At 43.8% G+C, this 25,253-nt stretch overlaps 1 protein-coding gene and 1 long non-coding RNA gene across 5 annotated transcripts in view; one reads left to right on the forward strand and one right to left on the reverse strand.

The window, feature by feature from the left end:
* NMI (N-myc and STAT interactor) overlaps nucleotides 1-25,253 on the reverse strand; it is a 135,070-nt gene that overhangs the window by 2,671 nt on the left and 107,146 nt on the right. The window contains exons 2-10 of one of the 4 annotated variants that reach the window (XM_081008529.1): nucleotides 18,153-18,178; nucleotides 9,720-9,794; nucleotides 9,544-9,618; nucleotides 9,322-9,390; nucleotides 8,638-8,796; nucleotides 6,945-7,061; nucleotides 6,192-6,354; nucleotides 5,204-5,310; nucleotides 340-526 (exon numbers count right to left, since the gene is read on the reverse strand). In XM_081008529.1, coding sequence (XP_080864655.1) covers nucleotides 340-526; nucleotides 5,204-5,310; nucleotides 6,192-6,354; nucleotides 6,945-7,061; nucleotides 8,638-8,796; nucleotides 9,322-9,390; nucleotides 9,544-9,618; nucleotides 9,720-9,794; nucleotides 18,153-18,170 — 970 coding nt within the window. In that variant the 5' untranslated portion in view covers nucleotides 18,171-18,178. Of the gene's footprint in view, nucleotides 1-339; nucleotides 527-5,203; nucleotides 5,311-6,191; nucleotides 6,355-6,944; nucleotides 7,062-8,637; nucleotides 8,797-9,321; nucleotides 9,391-9,543; nucleotides 9,619-9,719; nucleotides 9,795-17,576; nucleotides 17,605-17,625; nucleotides 17,638-18,152; nucleotides 18,179-25,253 lie in introns of those variants that run through there. The other 3 variants (XM_081008530.1, XM_081008531.1, XM_081008532.1) reach the window with 3 other exon arrangements.
* Nucleotides 16,147-20,464, forward strand: LOC308479698. Its single transcript, XR_013987792.1, has 2 exons — nucleotides 16,147-16,781; nucleotides 20,287-20,464. It is a non-coding gene; the product is annotated as an uncharacterized lncRNA (long non-coding RNA).

Genomic DNA, 25,253 nt, shown 5'->3' on the forward strand with positions numbered 1-25,253 from the left:
AGTGCAGAAGAATGTGGTTTGGAACTCAATGCATTTCAGGTAACATTGCTAGATATCCTTTTTATTCTTAAGGCTGCAATCCTATATGAATGTGGTAGGGAATATCAGTTGAACTAAATAGGGCTACTTCTAAGTAATCCTGCAATAGACTGTGTTATAAGTCTACCAGTGGGGGGAGACAGGAGATAGTACTTGGTGTCAATGCATCTTAGATCAGTTTTGCAACAACCATATGATGCTCAAATCTGCAGTCAACTGAACAATGTCGAAGTAAAAGCAATGCACTTAAAAGGGGATCTGATTCTGTAAAGTTAACTTGCACAATGCTTCAGAAATCACCTATTGGCTGGCCAAATGTAACGAGGGCCATCTGGGACTGCTGGTCATAGGTCACATGCTGCACTTCTCCTCCCAGTTTAGCTTTGTACAAATTCAGTTCCAACTTATCTCTCATCCATTCCGGAGGGATGTTTAGGTATGGGATGTTAGAAACATTAATCTGCTTTCTAGAGATCTTAGCATGGAGCTGCAAAACAATCCAAAATTACAGGTGTGAAATAAAATCCAGAACTGTAGCCATGTTCATTTATAGAAGCAAAAAGGCCAAAACATATCATGACCATAGCATGGGTTTCACTGGCAAGAACACACTCCCTATCAGCTACATCATGAGTGGCAGAAGGTTGCAGAACTTATACTTGTTACCAAACATCATTGTGACTATCAGGTGTTAAATACATTTCTCACATATCAAGCTAAGAAGGCTGTAAGTAAATAGGTCCAATATTTTGCTTCACTAGAGTATACTATGCAAAAAAATATGTTAAAAGATTTGGGCTGTAATCCTACACAGTGGTACCTCTGGTTGCGAAGGGGATCCGTTCCGGAGCCCCATTTGCTTCCTAAAATGAATGCAACCCGCGTCTGCGCATGCGCAGGTCGTGATTTGCCGCTTCTGCGCAGGCATGTGACGTCCTTTTGCGCGTCTGTGCATGCATGAGTGGCAAAACCCAGAAGTAACCCTTTCTGGTACTTCCAGGTCACCGCAGGATGCAACCTGAAAACACGCAACCTGATGCAAATGTAACATGAGGTATGACTGTATTTGCTTCTGTAGGAGTAAGTAACATTGAACTCAATTGTGATTACTTCTGAGCAGTCATATACAGGTCTGCAATGTTTCCACAAATATGGACAAAGCACAGAGACAAGTAATTTCCAAGGAAGGGAGACTACCAAAGACTTTTTTTGAAATGACTGAAACTATGGACTTGATTGACATTTGGAGAACAAGGAACCCTCTTGAGAGAGAGGGAACTTTTTTCTCTGAAGCAAAAATGACATGGACAAGAATTGACCAAATTTGGGTAACTAGCAGTATGGCGCCAAGGATTAAAAAGGTAGAAATCTGCTCAAAGACTTGCTCCGACCATAATGCTGTAAAGATGGAGATGAAACTAACATCAACTGGATCCTTTAGATGGAGAATGAATGACACCCTATTTAGAGATGAAGAGATTTATAAGGCCCAAAAAACACTGAAAGATTACTTTGAGATAAATTTGAGAACAGAAGTGGAAAAAAGAATAATCTGGGACGCAAGTAAGGCCGTGATGCGAGGTTTCCTAATACAACAGAACTCCATAAAGAGGAAAAAGCAAAATGAAAGGAAAGAAAAAATTCTGGAAAAAATAAAAGAAGGTGAAAAGAAATTGAGGTCTAAACCAAAGTCCCATGAGATTCTGAGAGAAATAAAACACTATCAGGTGCAATATATGGAATTGATGAATCAAGAGATAGAATGGAGAATAAAGCAAATGAGACAAAAGACATTTGAATCAGCAGATAAATGTGGGAAACTTCTGTCATGGCAATTGAAAAAGAGGCAAAAACTGAACACTGTGACAAGTTTAGAAGTGGACGGAAAGATTATCCACAAACCAAACGAGATAAGTAATTGTTTTCAAAGTTACTTCAGGAAATTATATGTACAAGGGCCAGTTAACGAACAGGAAATAGAAGAATTTGTTAAGAAACATGGATTACCAAAAATTTCAGAGCAAAGCAGAAGGATTTTGAATGAGAAAATAACAGGACAAGAAATAGAGGGTGCCATTCAGAAGATGCAATTGGGAAAATCTCCAGGACCAGATGGTTTGACCGCCAGATATTATAAAGCGTTGAAGGAATGGTTAGTACAACCACTGAAGGAAGTATGTAATGAAATTTTGGAGGGGAAAAAGGCACCGGAGTCGTGGAAAGAAGCCTTTATTTCACTTATACCGAAAACTGAGACTGAAAACAACCAGGTTAAAAACTACCGCCCTATATCATTACTCAATGTGGATTACAAAATTTTTGCAGACATTATGGCAAAAAGACTGAAGAGAGTGTTGGTAGGGGAGATTCATAAGGACCAAACTGGCTTTCTTCCAGGGAGACATATGTCGGACAATGTGAGGAACATTATAGACATTTTGGAACTGTTAGAAGTGGACATCAATAGGAAGGCTGTTTTAATTTTTGTGGACGCGGAGAAAGCCTTTGATAATATTGGTTGGAGCTTTATGAAGAAGAATCTCCAAGGGATGGGGGTAGGTCAAGGGTTTGAAAACGGTATAGGTGCAATATATTCTAAACAAAAAGCAAAGTTAATTGTAAACAATGTGGTCACGGAAGAAATATCTATAGAAAAAGGTACATGACAGGGGTGCCCAATATCCCCTTTACTTTTTATATTAGTCCTGGAGGTTTTGTTAAACATGATTAGAGGAGACCAGTTGGTTAAAGGAGTACAAGTCGGAGCTAGACATTACAAGTTAAGGGCATTTGCAGATGACCTAGTACTGACCTTGCAACAGCCAGATACTAGTACTAAAAGAGTATTAGAACTAATTGAGATATTTGGTCAAGTAGCAGGATTTAAACTGAACAAACAGAAAACGAAAGTGTTGGACAAAAATTTAACATTGGCTGAAAAAGAGAAGTTTCAGAATGAAACAGGTTTAGTGATAACGAAAAAAGTAAAGTACCTGGGGGTAAACTTAACATCTAAGAATGTGAATTTATTTAAGGACAATTATGACAAATGTTGGACAGAGGTAAAGAAAGATCTAGAAATATGGTCAAGATTGAAACTCTCTTTGTTAGGTCGAATTGCTGTTATCAAGATGAATGTATTGCCTAGAATGTTGTTTTTATTTCAGACATTGCAGATTTTGGACAAGATGGACTGTTTCAAGAAGTGGCAGAAAGATATATCTAAATTTGTCTGGCAGGGCAAAAAGCCCAGAATAAAATTTAAGATTCTAACTGATGCAAAAGATAGAGGGGGGTTTGCCCTGCCGGACTTAAGACTCTACTATGAATCGGTGGCTTTCTGCTGGTTGAAACATTGGCTACTTCTTGAGAATACAGACATTTTGGATCTAGAAGGGTTTGACAATAGATTTGGCTGGCATGCATACATATGGTATGATAAGGTAAAACTGCATAAAGGTTTCAAAAACCATATTGTTAGGAAAGCATTATATAATGTTTGGATGCGGTATAAAGATTTATTGGAAAGTAAAACTCCCAGGTGGTTGTCACCAATGGAAGCTAAAGAGGTGAAAAAACTTAATATGGAGTCTAAATGGCCAAAATATTGTGAAATTTTAGAACAAGATGGGGAAAAAGTTAAATTACAGAGTTATGAGAAATTAAAGTCCAAAGTGCGAGATCGGTTGCACTATCTTCAGATAAACGAGACATTTAAACAGGACAGGAAAATAGGTTTCCAGATGGAGAGGTCAAAATTAGAAACAGAACTGTTAGAACCCAATACTAAGAATCTGTCGAGAATGTATAATCTGCTGTTGAAATGGAACACACAGGACGAAACGGTGAAATCAGCTATGATAAAATGGGCACAAGATATTGGTCATAACATTATGTTTGCTGACTGGGAACAGTTGTGGACCACCAGTATTAAATTTACGGCATGTAATGCCTTAAGAGAAAACATTATGAAAATGATGTATAGGTGGTACATGACCCCAGTCAAGCTTGCAAAAATTTATCATTTGCCCAATAACAAATGTTGGAAATGTAACGAGTCTGAAGGTACTTTTTATCACCTTTGGTGGACCTGCCCGAGGATAAAAGCTTTTTGGGAAATGATCTATAATGAAATTAAGAAGGTTCTTAAATGGACCTTCCCTAAAAAACCTGAGGCTTTTCTCCTGGGCATCGTCGGCCAATTGGTGAGAAGGAAGGACAGGACGTTTTTTATGTATGCGACCACAGCAGCAAGGATTCTTCTAGCAAAGTATTGGAAAACACAACAACTACCCACACTGGAAGAATGGCAGACGAAGGTGATCGACTACATGGGACTGGCGGAGTTGACTGGCAGAATCCGTGACCAGGGGAAAGAGACAGTGGAAGAAGATTGGAAGAAATTCAAAGTTTATCTTAGAACTTGTTGTAAAATTCAGGAATGTTAAAATGTCAAGGGGTTGGGAAACAGAGAATTGCAGCTGTAATTAACAATATTAGAAGAACTTAAAAGAAATTGAATTGAATATTTAGTTGTGAGGAGTTGCTGAAGAAATATAAAACAAGGATGCAGAAAAGGGGAGGTATGGGGAAGTCCGGAAAGTAAGGTTTATGAAAAAATGGCTATGAAATTATACATGTTTATATGTTTGTATGTTGGTGTATTGTGTATTGTTTGTTTTTTTTATTTTGTGTTTGGAAAATTAATAAAAATTTATTTTAAAAAAAAAATATACAGGTCTGCAATGTATATGATACAACCTGATTCTGTGGAAGATTTATTCAAATACAAGTCCTGAGAGATGTGCAGAGAGAAAAAAATGAAAATTCACTGGGATTTAAAAAAAAACACCACATTTTACAATTATCCTTTAAAAAACAGAAAGGAGGGAACAGACATTTCTCATTAATGTTCCTGTTTTCCCCAGGCCTTCATATTTCTGAAAGTCCAAGTTCAAAAAGATTTACCCCTTAGTAACTCTGGAGGCAGTGGAAGACAGAAGTGCCTGGCATGCTCTGGTCCATGGGGTCACGAAGAGTCGGACACGACTAAACGACTAAACAACAACAAACTCTGTATAGAATTGCAACCACCAACAAAACTTTTGTTTCAGAGTTCAACTCACCAACACATAACACTTAAAAACCATGGTCACTGACTTACCTCAAATGTTACTCCCCTCTCCAGGATAACAGGCAGAGCTTTCATAGATATCATCTTACTTTCAAAGTTCACATTATGGCAGTGTTTTTGTATCAGTCCCTGGGCAACTGAAGGACAGCATGTTAATAGTTTTCCATAACCAAGTATAAAACTAAGGAACAAATTCATACATAAAAATTGGCCATATATACATTTGGTTTTAAAAGTTCACAGGAGTCAAGTAATCAAAAATTGCGGGGAATTAGCTTGCACAATGCCACAGAAGTTTGTGTGAAAGGCAGGGCTGGCTAGACTATGGGTCATATCCAACCCCTAAGGAGATTTTCTGCCCCCCTCCGCAAAATATATCATTTAAACAATTATTAAATAATTATTGACTCCTCCTGTTAGTCCCTAGCTGAGATGCCATGATGTCAAAAGGTGAATGTAATCCATTCCGGAATCCCGTTTGACAACCAAGGCGTGGCTTCTGACTGGCCACAGGAGCTTCCGAAAAACATTTGAAAACCGGAACACTTACTTCCGTGTATTTGGTGTTTGGGAGCCAAAACGTTCCAAAACGGAGGCATCTGGGAACCGAGGTTTGACTGTACTGATTTTAAATAATTTTGCAGACCACTTTATAGGTCAATGCTTCTTTCCCTGATTCTGACATAAAGCTTAGCCATTACACTATGAATATCCTGCTGGCCCTATCAAGAGGAAGAGTAAAGCAGCTGCCTAAGGTGGCAGATTTGGGGCACCATTAAAGGGCATCCAATTGTTGGTTACTGTTATATCTTCACAGCAGGGTCGTGTGGTCAGTTTGCTCAACGTCTTGGCCCAGACTTGGCTGACATAAAGGAAGAAATAAGTAGCAGACTGGGAACATATTAATTAGTCCTAAGCTCTTCCTGCCAGAAGAATGAAAGGGCTTGCTTAACCCAAACTTCTTTGCTAAAAAAAAAAAAAAAATTAGCATTCATATATATGAATGCACATTTCCTACCACATTCCTCTTCAAACGTGATGAGAGCTTCTCCTTGGCTTAGCCTGAATGGGATTTTTGTCTCTATGTGAAAAAGGCAGGTTATGTTCATATACATGTTCTCATCCTTGATATTCTCCAACCGCATAAACTTCATCTTCTTCTCAGGTATGTCGTTTTTGAGCTGGTATTTTAGAAACCAAACAGAAGATAAAAACAATTTATGACATTGTTCATAAAAACACAGCAAAACCCAAAATGCTATACTTATTGGATGAAAGGTTTCACTGGCGTGTAGGCCCCATAGTGCCTGCTTGTTCCTAAAGTTTCTAACAGGACCGGGAACCTTTGGCCAGTGGCCAGTCTTGCTCAGCTTGCGGGCTTCCAATAGGTATCTGCTTGGTCACTTTGCAAAAAGGATGCTGGACTAGATAACCCTTTGGTCTGATATAGCTGGGCTCTTTTGCTCACTGGCCACACTCGTATAATGCGCTGCTAAAAAGTTAGGCAATTTTAAGTGCCTAAGTAGTAATTGCACCTAACGAAATTGCAAGCGGAGGAGTAATGAGGGTGTTAATTTGTAGTAAACTACAAATTCAGAAATACAAGGAGGAGTTGCAAAGCCTACCCAAGCATGCAGGAAAATTTGAAATCGGAATAGTTTAAAATATTGTCCCTTGTGCCTTAGGCAGCCCAGCTCCAGCAACATCTCACCCACAGTCCTGAATACAGCTATGTCCCTTTGAAGGTTAAACAATGAAATGTAAGTATTACCCGATATCTCTGTGCAAGCTCTCCACATTTGGCTTTCTCTTCTGCAAGCCTGGCTTTAAGGATCTGAATTTCCCTTTTCAGCTCAGTATTCTTTGAATTTATTGAGGAAAGTTCCTCCTGCAGAATGTGAGAGAAGATTTAAATATCTGTCAATGGGAGGTAGCTGATGCTGGGAGATAGAAATGTTTTTTTCAAAGGTAATCATTTTACTGAATGCCAACAACAACCAAGCAGTTAGAGTAAACAAAATATTGCTTAATATTTACTATAAAAGTTTCCCTTGATTTAATTTCCTAGACTCTTGTCCACCCCCAAGAAAAAGTATCCTAGGTCCGAATAATAATAATAATAATAATAATAATAATAATAATAATAATAATTTATTTATACCCCGCCCGTCTGGCTGAGTTTCCCCAGCCACTCTGGGTGGCTTCCAACAAAACACCAAAATACAATAACCTATTAAACATTAAAAGCTTCCCTAGGCAGGGCTGCCTTTAGATGTCTTCTAAAAGTTTGGTGCCTTCCAGTTGTTTTGAACTACAAGCCTCATAACCTCTGACCATTCATTGTGCTGGATGGGGCTGATAAGAATTGTAGTCAACCACATCTGGATTGTACCAGGACAGAGAAGACTGCTCTAGCCCAAACAGACAAACCTTGATTATATTTAAACTTTGGAACAGCCAGCTTCTGTACTGCTTGGTTTCCTAAATTAACACTATAGAGGCCTTTTAAATGTCATAGTCACATATTGCAATTGTTTCTGTTGCTGCTCTACAGAACCCATTATGCCATGCCGAAGCACTTCCAGCAATGTCCACATGGTGGCCATAATGTTTGAATGGGTCACAATATTCCTGTTGCTTGATTTTTGCTCTATTTAGTTGTTCTGTCCTTGTTTAAAGATAGTTTGTGTCTCAATCAAAATGTATTCCAGGGCACAACAAACACTCAGATCTTAATGAGAGTGAAGATGTTACTCCCAAATCTTTTTTTCCCTCTTTTTCTTTTTAATCTAGATTAGCTCTCAAATTTGTTTAAATACCTCTCTTGGGACATGAACAAGAGTTTTAAGAAGTTGAGTACAGTGGTACCTCAGGTTAAGAACTTAATTCGTTCCAGAGGTCTGTTCTTAACCTGAAACTGTTCTTAACCTGAGGTATCACTTTAGCTAATGAGGCCTCCCGCTGCCGCCGCGCCACTTCTATTCTCATCCTGAAGCAAAGTTCTTAACCCGAGGTACTATTTCTGGGTTAGCGGAGTCTGTAACCTGAAGCGTCTGTAACCCGAGGTACCACTGTACTCCTAAGCATGTGCAGAGTAACTTTCCTTCACTGCAAACTAGCCAGAACCAGCCCCCAAATGCTGGGCTTTCAAGCCACAAAAAGACGCAGGATTGAGGCTCCCCATATTGACTATTTTGCTATTTGCTTAAAATAATGGCAGTACAAATAGGCTCTCTTGTTACTTGATGGGAAGGGGCCAAATTGACGATATGAGCAGCCGCCTCTATCTTTCACTCTCCTATATTTTGAATTTGTAACGTTCGCTGCTGACCTGCTTTAATCCACAGCAGGAAGCACTCCCCACTGCAACATTTTGACACAGGTCCTACATAACAATAACAACACCACCGCCACCTCAGGATAGGGATGCAAAAAGGCAGCTAACTAATACAAATCTATATTACCTGATGCTTCTCCTGCACCATCTTTCTTTCCCTCAGTGCCTCGTTTTCCTGACCCTTTAGCTTTGTGAACTCCTCTTGGCAGCGGGACCTCTTCTCATCGGCAGCAAGTTTTGAAAAAAGCGTTTCGGCCTTTTCCTTTTCAGCTTTGGCAACCTTCTCCTTTGCAATGCAAGAGAAGTCAAGACGGTTTCAGCGGAAGGCTTTCTAAACAAATGTGGCTGCTTGCAGCAGGCAGCGAAGGTGGGGAACCTCAGGTCTGGGGGGCTGGGTCCCTCGTCCTCCAGGGCTCTCTATCCAGCCTTTGGCCATGGGCCATACCTGTCATAGGGCTCTGCTCTTCACCCTCCCTGAATGCTTTTGCCTGGCTGGAATATATTATTATAGTGTTGTAATGACTCTTTGCTTGCCTGTAAGATGAATGGAGGTGCGTAGAACCCTCTGGCTTGTGTGGGGCTGGAATGTAGCCTTCTCTACAAAGGCAAGAGTCACGCCTATTGTTCCGCCCATTTTTGCCCCAGGTCTTGCCCATTTTTGCTTACGGCTCCTCCCACCAATGACATGCAGCCCCTGGCTCTTCACATGGGAATGAAACCCAACCCAAGGGCTGGAAAAGGGTTCCACATAGCCTATGCATTAAGTTCATGCTGCCATCTTTGAATGGCATGAAAACCTACAGAGATTTACCTCCCATTCTTGCCGTTCCCTTTCTGCCTCTGTGACACGCTGGTCTTCAACTTGGCCTTCCTCAGTAGTCTACAAAACAAAAGTTAATCAGAACCAAATTATCCATCCATTAAAACAATAAGTCTGGTTTAATTCTCACTTCCATCCAGCGGGAGACACCTACAAATTAAAACTATAATCTTCATTTAATGGAACTGCACAAGGACCAGCGACAGAACTTACTTTGTCTTTTTCCTGTTCTCCAAGATGCTTTGTTTCGTTCACAAGTGCGCCTGGAGACTCACCATTCTCCATTCTCTATGAAATGGTACAAATACACAATTATACACTCTGTAAATATCTGGGCTGCAAGCTTTAAGCTATTTCAATGGAACTGCATTGGCACTTCAAGAACTTACCTTTAATTTATCTGGTTCTTTAACATTCTCCGTCTCATTTACAAGTGCTCCTGTAATCTCACTTTCCTCCATATTCTACAAACACAGTCAGAAATACATATTATGAAAAAGGGTGGGGCAAACGTTAACCTTTTAACTAGAAGACTACTCAATAAAGGGATGCCTGTGTGTTGCAATGAATGCCAGAAGTTAAATAAATATTGAGGTTTGCTTCTGAAGAAGCAATCCTAGACAATTCATTAGTGTATGTTCTTACTTCCTTGACATACATTGGGCATTCCATTCACTTTTTTGTTGTTGCTACATCATACTGATGTTAAGCTTGTGGTATACTAAGACTCCTAGATCCTTTCCATATGTATTACTGGCAATCCAGGTGTCCTCCATTTTATATCTGTGCAGCTGATTATTCTGGCCTAAGTGCAGAACCTTACATTAGTCACAATTGAAATTCATTTTGTTAGTTTGAGCTCAGTTCTCCAATCTGTTAAGGTTATATTCAAACCTGATTTTGTCTTCAACAGTAATGGCAAACCCTCCAAGTTTGATGTCATCTGCAAATTTGATAAGCATCCCCTCAATACCATTCATCCAAGTCATTTATAAAGGTGCTGAGAAACAATGGGCCCAGAACAGAACCCAGCAGCACCCCTGTTATGTAGTGTAGTTTCACCCTGGGCCAACAGGGGGATACTGTATATAGTTTTCACTCAGGTCTGTAGATAGTTTTCACTCAGGTCCGCGCCAGTTATTTTAGGCGGGAACTCTGGGCTGTTGTGGTTACAATGTTGACAGCCGGCTGCCTATAAATACAGGCCGGCTGAGCTGTTCGCAGTCAGTTCTATTCCAGCTTACCATAATAAAGAGCTACTTGAAGAAATCGCTGTGCCGGCTGCAATGTCAACCCACGACTCAACTCTGGCGACGAGGATGGGATGGATGGACATCAGAGCACAGCCAGATGCGGCCAGCCTCTGAACTGAGCTGAATCACTGAGCTGAATCACAGAGCGAAATCACTGAGCGAAATCACTGGGCAGAACCAATTCAGAGCTGACTGTTCTGGCTAGAGCACTGTGTTCCATCCATCGCCCTTCACGCCGGCATCGGAATCATGGCTTCACTTGTGCCTCTACTGCCGTTTGCGCCAGCCTCTGAATCATGGGACTCCTACCTCGCTCGGTTCGACTGCTACCTCCAAGCCAACGAGCTGACAGCAGTATCAAAGGATCGGAAGCGGGGCCTATTCCTCAGCCTCTGTGGGCCTGAGGTGTTTGAGACGGCCCGAGCGTTGGTTGCGCCTGAAGCAGTCCAGGCAACACCATGGGACACGATCCAAGAGAAGCTCCGCAACCACTACGCACCAAAGCCGTCCAAGATTGCTGCCCGCCATGCGTTCTACCACCGGAACCAGGCAGAGGGGGAGTCAATCAACAACTACACCACCGCCCTGCGACAGGCTGCAATGCACTGTGAGTTCCGAGACTTAGACGATGCCCTGATGGATCGAATCGTCTGCGGGGTCCGGGACATCCATCTGCAACGGCGCCTCCTAGCCAAGCCAGACCTCACGCTACAGAAAGCCATTGAGGAGGCTGTGGCCTCAGAAGCTGCTGAACGCTCCGCCCAGGAGATCCGCAAGTCCAGCAGCCCGCGTCTTGCTAGGGAGCCAGTTCCGGTGCATCATGAAGAGGCCAGCAGTGAGGAGGCATCCTCCAGTGAAGACGATGACGTGCACCAGACAAAGCGGGAGCGCAGGAAGTTCCAACAGAAGTCCAAGGGCCAACCGGAATGTGCTGGCTGCGGAGGCAACCATTCCCGTGCCAAGTGTCGATTCAGAGACGCCATCTGTAGGAAGTGTTCCAGAAGGGGCCACATCGCTAAGGTCTGCCGATCGGCTCCGTCTGACACCCCCCCTTCATCGACTCGCAAGTCCAAGTCTTCACTCCAGTCTGCCAAGGAAAGTTGTTTCGCTCTCACCAACTGCCGCTGCCCGTCTGGAACCACGATTGGCCAAACCGACTCGCCTACGCGACGCAAGCTGAACGTCACGGTGCTCATTGAAGGAGCTCCATGTGACATGGAGATCGACACCGGGTCTGCCCTGTCCATCGTGTCATGGAGCACCATCAAAAGACTGGTACCCAGAGTGTCCAAAAGGCAACTCGACTCTCACCGCGTACACCTGAGAGACTACCAGGGAAACGACATTCCCGTGGTAGGCGTTGGCCGGTTCCGGATCGCCTTCAAGGATTTTTCGGGCCTGCTCCGGTTGGTGGTGGTCGAAGGTCAGCGGCCAAGCCTCCTAGGGCTAGACTGGTTTGATGCCCTCGGCCTGGAAGTCACCGGCATCAACTGCATCTCTAATGCAGAGACTGAGGGTCTGGTCAAAGACTTTGCCGAGGTTTTTGACGGCACCTTGGGCCAATATACAGGTACGCCCATCTCCTTTAGCCTTGATCCACAAGTCGCCCCCATCAAGCTAAAGCCACGCCGGGTTCCCTTTGCTCTCAAGGCTAAGGTGGACGAACAACTGGACAAACTGATCGCCCAAGGAGTTTTGGAGCCGGTTGACCACGCAAAGTGGGAAACCCCCATCGTCACGCCTGTCAAGCCAGATGGGTCGGTGAGAATCTGCGCTGACTACAAGTGCACGATCAACAAGGCACTTCAGCAGCACGCTTATCCGGTTCCTGTTGTCCAACACCTGCTGCATTCCCTGGGTGAGGGTAAGGTCTTCGCTAAGCTGGACCTTGCCCAAGCCTATCAACAACTGCCAGTCGATGATGCCACTGCTGAAGCCCAGACGATCGTCACCCACCGGGGGGCATTCCGTTGCCGCCGGTTGCAGTTCGGGGTGAGTGTGGCTCCTGGCATCTTCCAAAGCCTTATGGAGCGTCTCCTGCAAGGGCTTCCAGGCGTGGTACCATATTTTGATGACGTCTTGGTGTCTGCAGACTCACACCAGCAGCTGTTCGAGCGCCTCCGTGCCGTGCTGACCAGGTTCCAGGAGGCCGGGCTCAAGGTAAAGAGGGAGAAGTGCCAGATCGCCGTTCCACAGGTAGAGTTCCTGGGCTATCTTATCAATGCCTCCGGTCTTCATCCAACCACATCCAAGATCCGCGCTATCCAGCAGGCCCCCACTCCAAAGAACAAAACGGAGTTGCAGGCATTCCTGGGGCTGCTGAACTTTTATAACATGTTCCTGCCCCACAAAGCCACAGTGGCTGAGCCTCTTCACCGACTCCTTAGCACTAAGACGCCTTGGGCCTGGGGTCATCGGGAGACGGCGGCCTTCAACGCGGTCAAGGCTCTCCTTTCTTCAGACAGTGTGCTGGTACAGTACAGTGAATCCAGGCCGCTGGTCCTTGCCTGCGACGCCTCACCTTTTGGCATCGGGGCTGTCCTTAGTCACCGTTTTCCAGATGGAAGAGAAGCACCGCTCGCCTACTTTTCCAGGACACTATCTCCGACGGAACGGAATTACAGCCAGCTCGACAAGGAGGCATTGGCACTTGTGGCTGGAGTGAAGAGGTTCCATGAATACCTCTATGGCAGGACTTTTGACCTCATCACTGACCACAAGCCACTCCTGGGCCTCCTCGCCGGTGATCGTTCAACTCCACCGGTCCTCTCACCACGCATGCTGCGATGGACTGTTTTCCTGGCTGCCTACCACTACCGGCTCATCCATCGCCCGGGGAAATCGATGGGCCATGCCGACGCCCTCAGCCGTTGCCCTCTTCCAGCATTTGTGGAAGACCCGGCTCCAGCTTCATCGCTCCTTCTGATTGAGGATCTTCCGGCAGCGCCTGTATCGGCTGCCACTGTGGCCTCCGCATCTGCCCAGGATCGCACCATCAGCCGGGTGCTCAACTGGGTGTGGAGGGGGTGGCCACAAGGGCCCTTTGCATCGGAGTTCCAGCCCTTCGCAACCAGACAACATGAACTCTCAGCTCATCGCGGCTGTCTGCTGTGGGGAGACCGCGTCGTGATTCCCCAGGGACTCCGTCAGCGCGTCCTGGAGGCTCTGCACGTTGGCCACCCGGGAATTGTCAAAATGAAGGCGTTGGCTCGGTGTTACGTCTGGTGGCCTAATATGGACGATGCCATCACTGCCTGGGTGTCCGCCTGTCAAGCGTGCCAGGAGTCGAGGCCTGCACCACCGGCAGCTCAGGGACACACCTGGGAGACGCCAAAGACACCCTGGTCGAGGGTGCACATCGATCTGGCTGGCCCCTTTCACGGCCGGACCTTTATGGTAGTGGTGGACGCCTATTCCAAATGGCTGGAGGTCGCCCTGATGCCCTCCACCACTACCGAAGCTGTCATCCGGGTGCTGCGAGGCCTGTTTGCAACGCATGGGTGTCCTGATGTCCTTGTCTCTGACAACGGACCGCAGTTCACGTCAGGCACGTTTGAGCGATATCTTTTGGGACTGGGCATCCGCCATGCCCTAACGGCACCCTTTCATCCATCCAGCAACGGGCAAGCGGAAAGAATGGTGCGCTCGACAAAAGAGGCACTGGCGCGCCTGGACCGGGGAGACTGGCATGAGCGGGTCGCCGAATACTTGTTCGTGCAACACATCACCCCTCACGCGGCCACAGGGAGGAGTCCTGCTGAACTGCTTATGGGCCGCCGCCTCAGGTCACCGCTCGACCGGCTACACCCAGACTTTGCCGTGGCTGAACCCCCAGGCTGTGCCAACGCACCACGGTCATTTGTCCCAGGAAACCAGGTCTTTGCCCGGAACTATGTGGGGGACATCCCTTGGGTGCCAGCCACAGTAGTGGGAGTCACTGGACCTCGCTCGTACCAGGTGGCACTCGAAGACGGACGCTTGTGGCGACGGCACATAGACCAGCTTAGGCGCAGGGTTGGGGACTTGGACACTACCGAGGTGCCCCCAACTGCGCTGGCGGCTCCAGAAGAGACACGTACAGATGGCGAGGCCCCACCTACACCTCCCTCGCGAACTGCCAGCGTGGAGCCGAACCAAGCCGTTTCAGAACAGGCTCAGACCACTCCACTTGCGGAGGCTCCACCCACAGCAGCGGATCCAGGGGAGTTGGTTCCAACGCCACCTAGGGTCGCACCACAGCCTCAGCGAGAACTGTGTGGCCCTCCGGACTTGGCTACCAGTCCCCGGCGGTCTGGCAGAGTTTCCAAGCGCCCAACTCATTTAAAGGACTATGTTGTTGGACAGGTATCACTGTTGGTCTAAGTATGGGAAATGTAACCGATATGCTTTTGTGCCTAATTGAACCATTACGCGTAGTGCTGTATATAAGGAAACCATTACGATTGTAACTAACGCCTTATCTCGGTGGGGAGGGGTGTTATGTAGTGTAGTTTCACCCTGGGCCAACAGGGGGATACTGTATATAGTTTTCACTCAGGTCTGTAGATAGTTTTCACTCAGGTCCGCGCCAGTTATTTTAGGCGGGAACTCTGGGCTGTTGTGGTTACAATGTTGACAGCCGGCTGCCTATAAATACAGGCCGGCTGAGCTGTTCGCAGTCAGTTCTATTCCAGCTTACCATAATAAAGAGCTACTTGAAGAAATCGCTGTGCCGGCTGCAATGTCAACCCACGACTCAACAACCCCGGTCATCTAAAAAAGAACATCAAAAAACTACCTTTTCCCTGACACAATTTTTACTTTGTTATGCACTTTTCTGACAAAATAACCTTCAGTGGACATTTTTCTTATAGTAGCCCTAATTCAAGATATCTTAAGTACTGGATTCATACTGAAAAGCTCTTATCCACATGAGACACAACACAGATTAGTGACACAAATCTGCTGAGAAAAGACCTTCTCTATATTCATTAATAGATTTTCATTCAATATGAATCATTAAAACCTAGACAGGAAAAGATCATGAGGTAATCTGTCTGTTGCCTTGTAAGTAACGGTTAAGGACATTCAGAATAATTTCCAAAGCTCTGTCCAGCCTTTTTCAAAACACCTTCCACTACTACATGACACTTAAGCAAACATTTGTTTTAGAATAAATGTAAAGAATATGAGGAGAGACTACATCTGAAAATAGAACTTTTTAAATAACAAGGATGATGGCATCATCAGTGCATATTCATAGTGCAATTGTCATTTGAGCAGGTCTGACGTGTTAAATCCACTGGAACATGAAGTTTATTTTAACAAGACACATCCTATCGGAATATTTAATAGCAATCCAGTCAAAGCACCTGATATTCTTTACCAGTCACATTTGTTTATGTTCCCATACCACAGAGCTATGTTGTGTTTATTTATTTATTTATTTATTTATTTATTAATCCAATAAAAGTTCCACCTTTCACTAACAATAACGATATTAAAAAATACAAAAACAGCTATGAAATAGTTAATAAATAAAAACAGGCGCCGTTAGCAGTTAGCAACCAGTTTCCCTTCCTACCAACAGAGTTGTGATTAATCTGCACTGGTATGCATTTATTTATTTGTTGTTGTTGTTTTAAAAAATCATCCAATAAGAAATCAGCATGACTGAAGACAAATCGCTGAAGGCTCATCTACAGGAGAAGGCCTTTAGCTCCCTGAGAAAGACCAACAAAAGGAATAAACAGGCCTCCTTAGGCGGGGAGTCCTGGAGCTTAGAGACTCCTTAGCTTGCAAGATGGCTAACAAGATGCAACAATCAATCTAGCTGCTTCACATGCAACCTGGGTCAATATGAGATTTGCAGACTGTAAATGTACATGTACTTACATAGCTATTAGACAGGGTGGCTAAAAATCAATGATTTTTTTAATTTAAATTGGATTACTGATGTAGCCACAGAGGACTCCTCCATGTGAGGGGAGAATCATGCATATTTTTATTTTGTACACCCATGGGAATTAGTGATCCACTCGGTTGAGCCTGAGGTGAATTCCAGCCATACAGCTAATTGGATGGTCAAAGAGCTAGGCAGTTGCAGGTTGGAAAGTGTTTCAGAGGAGCCGCCTTTACCAAAATATATACCGTATCTGCCAAAGCAAGACTTTCATTGGGAATGCGCCATACATGAAGAAAATCCAAATACTGAACAAGGTAACAGAAATTCTGCTCCCTGAATAATACCAATTCTGCAACCCGAATAAATTGTGCAGATATGTGTGTGAGAGAGCTTATTCTGCATAAATGATTTACAATCCGGCTTAAAGCTTTCAAATAAATATTGTTCTGTGTAAACGGCCCCTTCACATGGCTAATAAAGGTGTGGCCAGCAGTAGGAGTGTGGTGATGGCATGGCTGGTGTGGGGAGGGCAACATAAAAAAAACCCCCAAACTCCCCTCACATATGAATTTAACATACGAGATGCTTGAGTGAACCCCTCTAATATAGGAGGCAATATCTCATCATCATCTGAAGGCAGGCCTGTTCAGGGTAGTTTTTAGAATGGATATTGTATTGTGCTTTTACAATTTTTTGTTGGGAGCTGCCCAGAGTGGCTGGGACCACCCAGTCAGATGGGCGGCATATAAATAATAAATCATCATCATCCTCATCAAGTCACTTTTCTTATTTTTGTCTGAATTGCATAAACTTTTAATTCTATGACTATATTGTCACTACCAACCCTGAAACCTTTAGGTAGGTGATTTTGGAAGGCAAGTCGTTCTCTCTATTTTGTTTTCCTGCAGCAATAACACCTCCCTTTACATGGTTAATAATGATGATGAAAAAATAACAACAACAACAATATTTATACCCCGCCCATCTGGCAGGATTTCCCAAGCCACTCTTGTAAGCAAACCGAGATTACAACAACAGTACTATGTGTAGCAAAAAATAATATTTTATAGTTACTGCAAAACCTTCCCAACTGTAGAAATTGAGAATACCGTGTGTCATTCCCGCGGGAAACAAATGTTTCAAGGTAATAATTCTTACTCATTACAGGACCTTTCCACGCTTGCGCGCTTTTCTTGCCCCCCCCCCCCCCCCCCCGCTCAGCAGCGGAGGCGGCACTCCAGGATTGGGGGCTCCAGTCTGGGGATCCCCCCTCTCCCTCTTTTCTAGTCTCTACTGCAAAGCTCGGGAAGGGAGGAGAGGTCAGTTGCTGTATTTGGATTCCACCTCACCAGCCAGGGTTGTGGATCAGCTGCGTTGCTTTCTAGCGCAGAAAGCGACCCCCCCCCCAAAAAAAAAGTTAAGACGAGTAAAATTAGAACAGGGAAATGCACTTGGAACCTCTCAAATTTTGAAGATATTTCCCGAGATCGACCAGCAAAAAGCCGGAGGCACCCACCGTCCTCCTGCGAGAGGAAACCACTTTTAGTTTCGCTTTTTTAAAAAAAGCAAACCACCACCAAGAGTTCCCCGAAGCGGGTTTGCTTGGTAGGGTTGGAAACAGGGCGCGATGGGGAGGCAGGCTCTTGTCCCAAAAGTTTCTCCTCGTACACAGACACACAACTTACAGGAGCTGAACTTTGCATCCCCAGCTGCAAAGAGAGGATCGCCAGGAAACGAAAGCAGAAAGTTGCAGCCCCTTGACTGGAAGTCACGTGCAGGGAGGGCGGGGATAAGTCGCCGAGGCGAGGACTTTCGTATCAGAGGAAATGGGAGATTGGATTAGTGGTGGTTTTGTTTCTCTACTAGTGGAAGTGTTAGCTATTAGGTAGAGCATGGGAGATGGTCTCTCTCCTCGCCCCACCGCCCATTCACATAAGGAATGTGCTTACCTGACTTCCCATTATGCGATGTTCAAATACACAGAAGCACACTCAAATAGGATTATTAGCTTCTTAGGAATCCTTTCTTTGGCCCATGTGTAGAAAGGAATTCTCCCCACCACAGGAATGAGTCTCAAAGCTTTACTGCAGAACAAGAATTGATAAATGTAACAACACATTGCAAAAGAGCAATGGGGTTCCGTCCTTTATGCATAAACTTTTCTTTTTCTTTTTTTATAAGATATTTATTAAGATTTTTTAAAATATTACAATAACAAATGAAAAAGAAAAAAAATACAAAATAAAAATGATTAAAAACCACTCAATTTTTCCATTGCTTATTTTTCCTTAGCTTGTTTCCCAGACCTCCTCATACCTCCCTTTTTTGTATTCCAGTTCAGTTTGTTGGTTCAGCAAATCCTTACCCTCTTTATTTGTCCTAATCTTTGGTCTTAAAATAGTGGCGTTAGATTTTTACCTCTTAACAACCCATTTTTCATATTCCCTTAAAGCATTACAGCTGGAAACCACTTAATTTCTATCCAACATCGTTCTAACATTCATTAATTTTACAATATTTCTGTAGATAATCTTTGAACTTCTTCCAATCTTCTTCCACCGACTCTTCTCCCCGGTCTCGGATTCTGCCAGTCATTTCTGCCAGTTCCATATAGTCCATCAACTTCATCTGCCATTCTTCCAGAGTGGGAAGATCTTGTGTCTTCCAATACTTTGCAATGAGTATTCTTGCTGCTGTTGTGGCATACATGAAAAAAGTTCTATCCTTCTTTGGCACCAATTGACCGACTATGCCCAGGAGAAAGGCCTCTGGTTTTTTCAAGAAGGTATAGTTAAATACTTTTTTCAGTTCATTGTATATCATTTCCCAGAAAGCCTTAATCCTTGGCACGTCCACCAAAGGTGAAAGAATGTACCTTCAGTTTCTTTACATTTCCAACATTTGTTATCGGGCAAATGATAGATTTTTGCAAGCTTGACTGGGGTCATGTACCACCTGTATATCATTTTCATAATATTCTCTCTTAAGGCATTACATGCCGTAAACTTCATACCTGTGGTCCATAACTGTTCCCAGTCAGCCATCATTATGTTATGTCCGACATCTTGTGCCCATTTAATCATAGCAGATTTCACCATTTCATCCTGAGTATTCCATTTCAACAGCAAGTTATACATCTTTGACAAAATCTTAGTTTTGGGTTCTAATAGTTCTGTTTCTAATTTTGATTTTTCCACCTGGAAACCAATTTTCTTATCCAACTTATATGCCTCCATTATCTGATAATAATGAAGCCAATCTTCGCACTTTGTTTTTTAATTTCTCAAAACTCTGCAATTTCAGTCTATCTCCGTCTTGTTCCAAAATTTCCCAATATTTCGGCCATTTGGCCTCCATATTGAGCTTTTTCAGAACTTTTGCTTCCATCGGTGACAGCCACCTTGGAGTTTTATTTTCCAATAAGTCCTTGTATCTTATCCAGACATTAAACAATGCTTTCCTGACAATGTGATTTTTAAATGCTTTATGTGCTTTGACCTTATCATACCACAGATATGCATGCCATCCAAATACATTGTTGAACCCTTCTAGATCCAAAATGTCAGTGTTTTCAAGAAGCAACCATTCTTTCAACCAGCAAAAAGCTGCTGATTCATAGTAAAGTTTAAAGTCTGGCAGGGCAAATCCACCTTGTTCCTTTGCATCTGTTAATATTTTAAATTTTATTCTAGGCTTCTTGCCCTGCCAGACAAATTTAGAAATATCTCTCTGCCACCTCTTGAAACAGTCCATTTTATGCATAAACTTTTCTCTCTCTCTGGCCTCAGAGGAAGTTCCTAAGCTTGTGTATCATTGCAGAGCTGCTCTGTAACCGCTCCTGCTAAGGCTACTACCACCAGTCATCTCCAAAAAGCACCCCCAAGGCTTCTCAAATTCCAGTTTCCTCCTGTGAGAGTTCTGCAGCTCACATTTCCAGAAATGGAGAACTACCAGCCTTCTCCGACGCTTTTGCCATAGTGGAACCTTTTGTCTAAGGTAAGCCTCCCTTTACAGCATTTTAACTACAGTGCATTCAAACACAGCATTTTATGTACATTAAACTGAAAATTTTTAACACCCTCTCCCCTTCCCTAACAGAAGGGGATTCTACATAGGAATCTGCCTTATAGTAATACAAACCATTGGCTTCTGCCTTTATCACGATTGTTTGACGATCTGAAGGCACATCGGGGTGGATCTGGGTTTGGTCAGGGCTTGAATGAAATGATGACTGCCTGGGAACCACAAGGCCGTTGCCTTGGGTTCCATGATAGAAGACAATAAATTAAAAGAAGGTGTGGGTTGTGGTTGTTGTTTTTGTAATGACAGCATCATGTTATGAGCAGAAACTGTGTAGCTCAGTAGTTGAGCCCCTGCTTTTTGTGCTGATGATCCTAAATCCAAAGCTTGGCATCTCCAGTTTTTAAAAGTATCAGGTACTATGTGATGGGAAAGACCTTGCACACCTGAGACTTTGGAGAATTGCTGCCAATCAGAAAAATACCGGGCTAAGAGGGAGAGATTTCATGAACTGGGTGTTAAGCTTAATCAAACATCTGTGTGATACAGTGGTACCTCGGGTTACAGACGCTTCAGGTTACATACGCTTCAGGTTACAGACTCCGCTAACCCAGAAATAGTACCTCAGGTTAAGAACTTTGCTTCAGGATGAGAACAGAAATCGTGCGGTGGCGGCACAGCGCCAGCGGGAGGCCCCATTACTAAAGTGGTACCTCAGGTTAAGAACAGTTTCAGGTTAAAAACAGACCTCCAGAACGAATTAAGTTCTTAACCCGAGGTACCACTGTATATCCATTTCAAATGCTACTTTGCATGGTAGAAAGGAGGAGTGCAAACTGGGCCTTTGTGTCTATAGAATTGTTCTTAAACCTGCTTCACAGTCAAGTAATCCAAAGTGGCCTCTACCTAGTAGCTGTTATATGTAAGCAGTCAGCTTCTCGTTGCATTGCATTATGCCCAGAAATGCTAACTGTGCGATCTTACATCCATCTACTGAAAAGTAAGCCCTATTGCGGTCAGTGGGTCTTACTCCCAGGTAAGCACGTATAGGATTGCAACCTAACTAAGTATATTTTAAAAGTTTTTCAGGCTACAGGTCAGCAAACACCACTGAAACCAACAACTGAATCCCTCAATTCCCAGTTAACATTTCCAATTAAAAGGATCTCAGGTTGATAGCAAGACTGGGAAGATCTCCTCCTGAGACCCTAGAGACCTATTAGTGCCAATCAGTAGAAAATGGAAGATGAGCCAATAATCTGGCTAGGCATAAGGCAGCTTCCAAAAATAGAAAGATGCACCGTTAGTAGTTGTTGCGCAGGATCCAGACCATGTCCCAAAAGAATTGCTCATGTTGCAGGGGACCCACGTTTCCCAACATTCCAGTGTTTTGTTGCTAAGTCAATAAGCTTTACCAACCAGCTAGTGCATCATTTTCAGTAGAAATTCAGAGTGCAGTTGTGTGTCAACAGCTATAGTTAGCCCATTTGTCACTGGAAGTAAGTGACACATCACCTCCCCATTCCCCACCCCTTTTCTGATGCTGATATATATGGTGTCTTGTGCAATACTCTTCATAAAGTTCTTGATTTTAAAATGTGTTGTTTAAAGCTGATCATTCTACCCTCCTTCACTACTTGAGCTATTCAAATTTCAGTCCAGCCATCTCTGGCTGTAAACTGTTATCTGCAAGAGAAGTGACTGTTCTACTTCAACACAGATATCAAATCTTGGGGCAATTTGCTACCACCACCACTGGGTTCCTCCCCTCTCAATTGTTTATCTGGTCTTAATTCCCACCCAAAGCCTTCTTTGCTACTCTAATTAATCTTTGTGCTTTTTGTGTTTGTGGGTTTTGTTTTTGTAAAAGTATATTTTTTAAAAAAAACTTATGAAACTAACTGACAACAACAAAGGCCCTATCATACAGTGAGTTTACTTCTGAGTCAACATGCATAGAATCGTGCTCCAAGGCAACATATTTTTCATAGAATCATAGAATTGCAGAGTTGGAAGGGATTCTGAGGGTCCTCTATTCCAACCCCCTGCAATGCAGGAATCTCAGCTAAAGCATCCCTGACAGATGGCCATCCAACCTCTGCTTAAAAACCTTCAAGGAAGGAGAGTCCACAACCTGCAGGATAACATTTACAAAGTGTATTTCCTATTGACAGATCCAAAACAACAATTTCAACCAAAAAGTTAAATGTACTGGATGCTTTAAAACAAAACAAAAAAACCAACCACACCATTGCAGTGAACAGTTTATTATGCAACCAGCCTATTCGCAGATGTGAGCTTCAATTCAGGGGTAAACGTGTAATGGAATCTAGGAACATAGACCTTACTTCTGTATCAAGAATTTGTGAATGGGAAGGAAATTGGACGATAAATGTGCGGAAACACCCAAGATGCATGACACATGATAAAAGCATTATGCAATTTTGCAGGCTGTAGAAAAACAGGCATGTGAATTGTTCTTTCCACATGTGGCTAAATCATTATAAAAACCATGACTGTCTTTTTTATATGGTCCAATGCAAAACTCAAAACTTCTCTTTTTTAAAAAAAGATCCTCTAAGGCTGGAGCAAGGATTCCTTCAACTGGAAAGGCTTATCTTGTTGACTGCAAGAACGGGACATCGAAATCTTATAAGGAAGCTCTAGATTCCCATAGCTTCATCCCGCTTCCACCGGAGTTTCCATGGCTCCAGTACTGAGTGATGGATAGACTGAATGCATATACTGCCTTTCTGCCAAGGCAGCCTACAATTCTAAAATACTAAAACAAGTAAGTTACATAAAACATTAAGTTGACTTGCCTGCCTTGCTCTCTTCTTTTTTTCCCATGGGACAAAACAAAACTGGAACGTAAAAACAAAAACAGAGCGCCCTACAAATAAGATCAAATTGTATATGTTGTGTGGTGTTTGCCTGTCTTCCAGTAGGGGGCAGTGTGGTGGGGCAGAGGTACTAACTTAACCTGCTGGCATGTGAGTTGCTGCTTATCTGCAGGCAGAGGGGCGATGCTCACCTGCTGAGCCAATACGGTGCTCCTGCCAGTGTGTTCGGTCCCACTAATATCAGTGTACTGGAAGAAACAAAGATCACCAGTGCTGAAGCAATGATTCTTCAACATCAGCTTCGTTGGACTGGTCATGTTGTGTGGGTGCCTGTTGATAGTCTTCCAAAGCAACTACTCTATTCTGAACTTAAAAATGGAAAGCGTAATGCTGGTGGTCAACAAAAGAGGTTTAAAGACTGTCTCAAGCAAATCTAAAAAAATGTAGTATAAACACTGACAACTGGGAAACATTGGCCTGCGAGCGCTCCAGTTGGAGAACAGCCTTTACCAAAGGTGTCATGGGCTTTGAAGACACTTGAACTCAGGACACAAGGGAGAAATGTGCTAAGAGGAAGGCACACTTGGCAAATCCACACCGTGATCACCTCCTGTCCGGAAACTAATGTCCCCACTGTGGAAGGATGTGTGGGTCCAGAATTGGCCTCCACAGTCACTTACGGACTCATAGTAAAAACCATGTTTATGGAAGACAATCTTACTCGGCTACAAGTGATCGCCAAAGAAAGAAAGAAAAGTTCGGCCCCACACTTTTCAGTGCAATTCCCCATCACTTTCCAACCCACAAAAGGCCTTTAAAGTGAATAGAGCACTTTAATTGTGCAAACTTGCAGTTATGGTATTCGGTTGAATCACTGCTACAAAATACTGAAAGTCTAGAGAGGATGCCCCAAACATGATCAGCTGAATGTGCTTGGAATGTGCTTCCCCAGAGTGGCTGGGGAAACCCAGCCCAGATGGGCAGGATATAAATAATAAATTATTATTATTATAGATTCACCCTCCAGCCCTTTCAACTTAACATGGCAAAGTCGGGGTGGAGCGGAGGGGGTGTTGAGGGCAGGGCTGGTGCGTGTGGCCCCCTACTCAAGCTGTTAATCCACGTTCAGACAGAACCCCTGTGCAAGGCTATGCCCCATACTCGTGTTCCATGTCAGGGAGGTGTTCCTCATGGCAAATATTCAAGCATGCAATAGTTTGAATCACTGGTGGCTTTATAAACTCGGGGGTACTGGAAATAGTAGCCTTGACTCAGCTGATCGGCTAGACAGTTTAGTGAATAAGTTGTGTAGGGAGTTTAGCTATCCTAGAAGAATGAATCAGTCCACGCTTTCCGATTTGTTTTATCTCTCTACATCCTCTGTTTGCAGTCCCAAAGGAGCATTAAACCTCAAAGTGTGGAATCAGAGTGGTAAAAGGAACATCAGATAATTAATGAGTTCATGGCTATCCTAGACATGATGCTTCTCATATGGGTTTGTATCTGCATGTCTGATTGTTTTTCAACCAATAGGCAGGGTATGTGAGGTGGAGCTGAAATATGGTGTGAGAGAGGGAGGCATTGCCTCTTTGCCATGCCGCAGTCCCCATGAGGACTGCCTCCTTCCCTCTCCCTGCTACAGTGGTACCTCAGGTTACAGACGCTTCAGGTTACATACGCTTCAGGTTACAGACTCCGCTAACCCAGAAATAGTACCTCGGGTTAAGAACTTTGCTTCAGGATGAGAACAGAAATTGTGCTCTGGCGGCAGGACGGCGGCAGGAGGCCCCATTATCTAAAGTGGTGCTTCAGGTTAAGAACAGTTTCAGGTTAGGTACAGGCCTCCAGAACGAATTAAGTACTTAACCCGAGGTACCACTGTATTTATAATGGGAGGAAAACTTTCAGTGGCACCCAGTCAGA

Source organism: Podarcis pityusensis (genome assembly GCF_964106645.2).
Source record: "Podarcis pityusensis genome assembly, chromosome: 1".
Classification (NCBI taxonomy): domain Eukaryota; kingdom Metazoa; phylum Chordata; class Lepidosauria; order Squamata; family Lacertidae; genus Podarcis; species Podarcis pityusensis.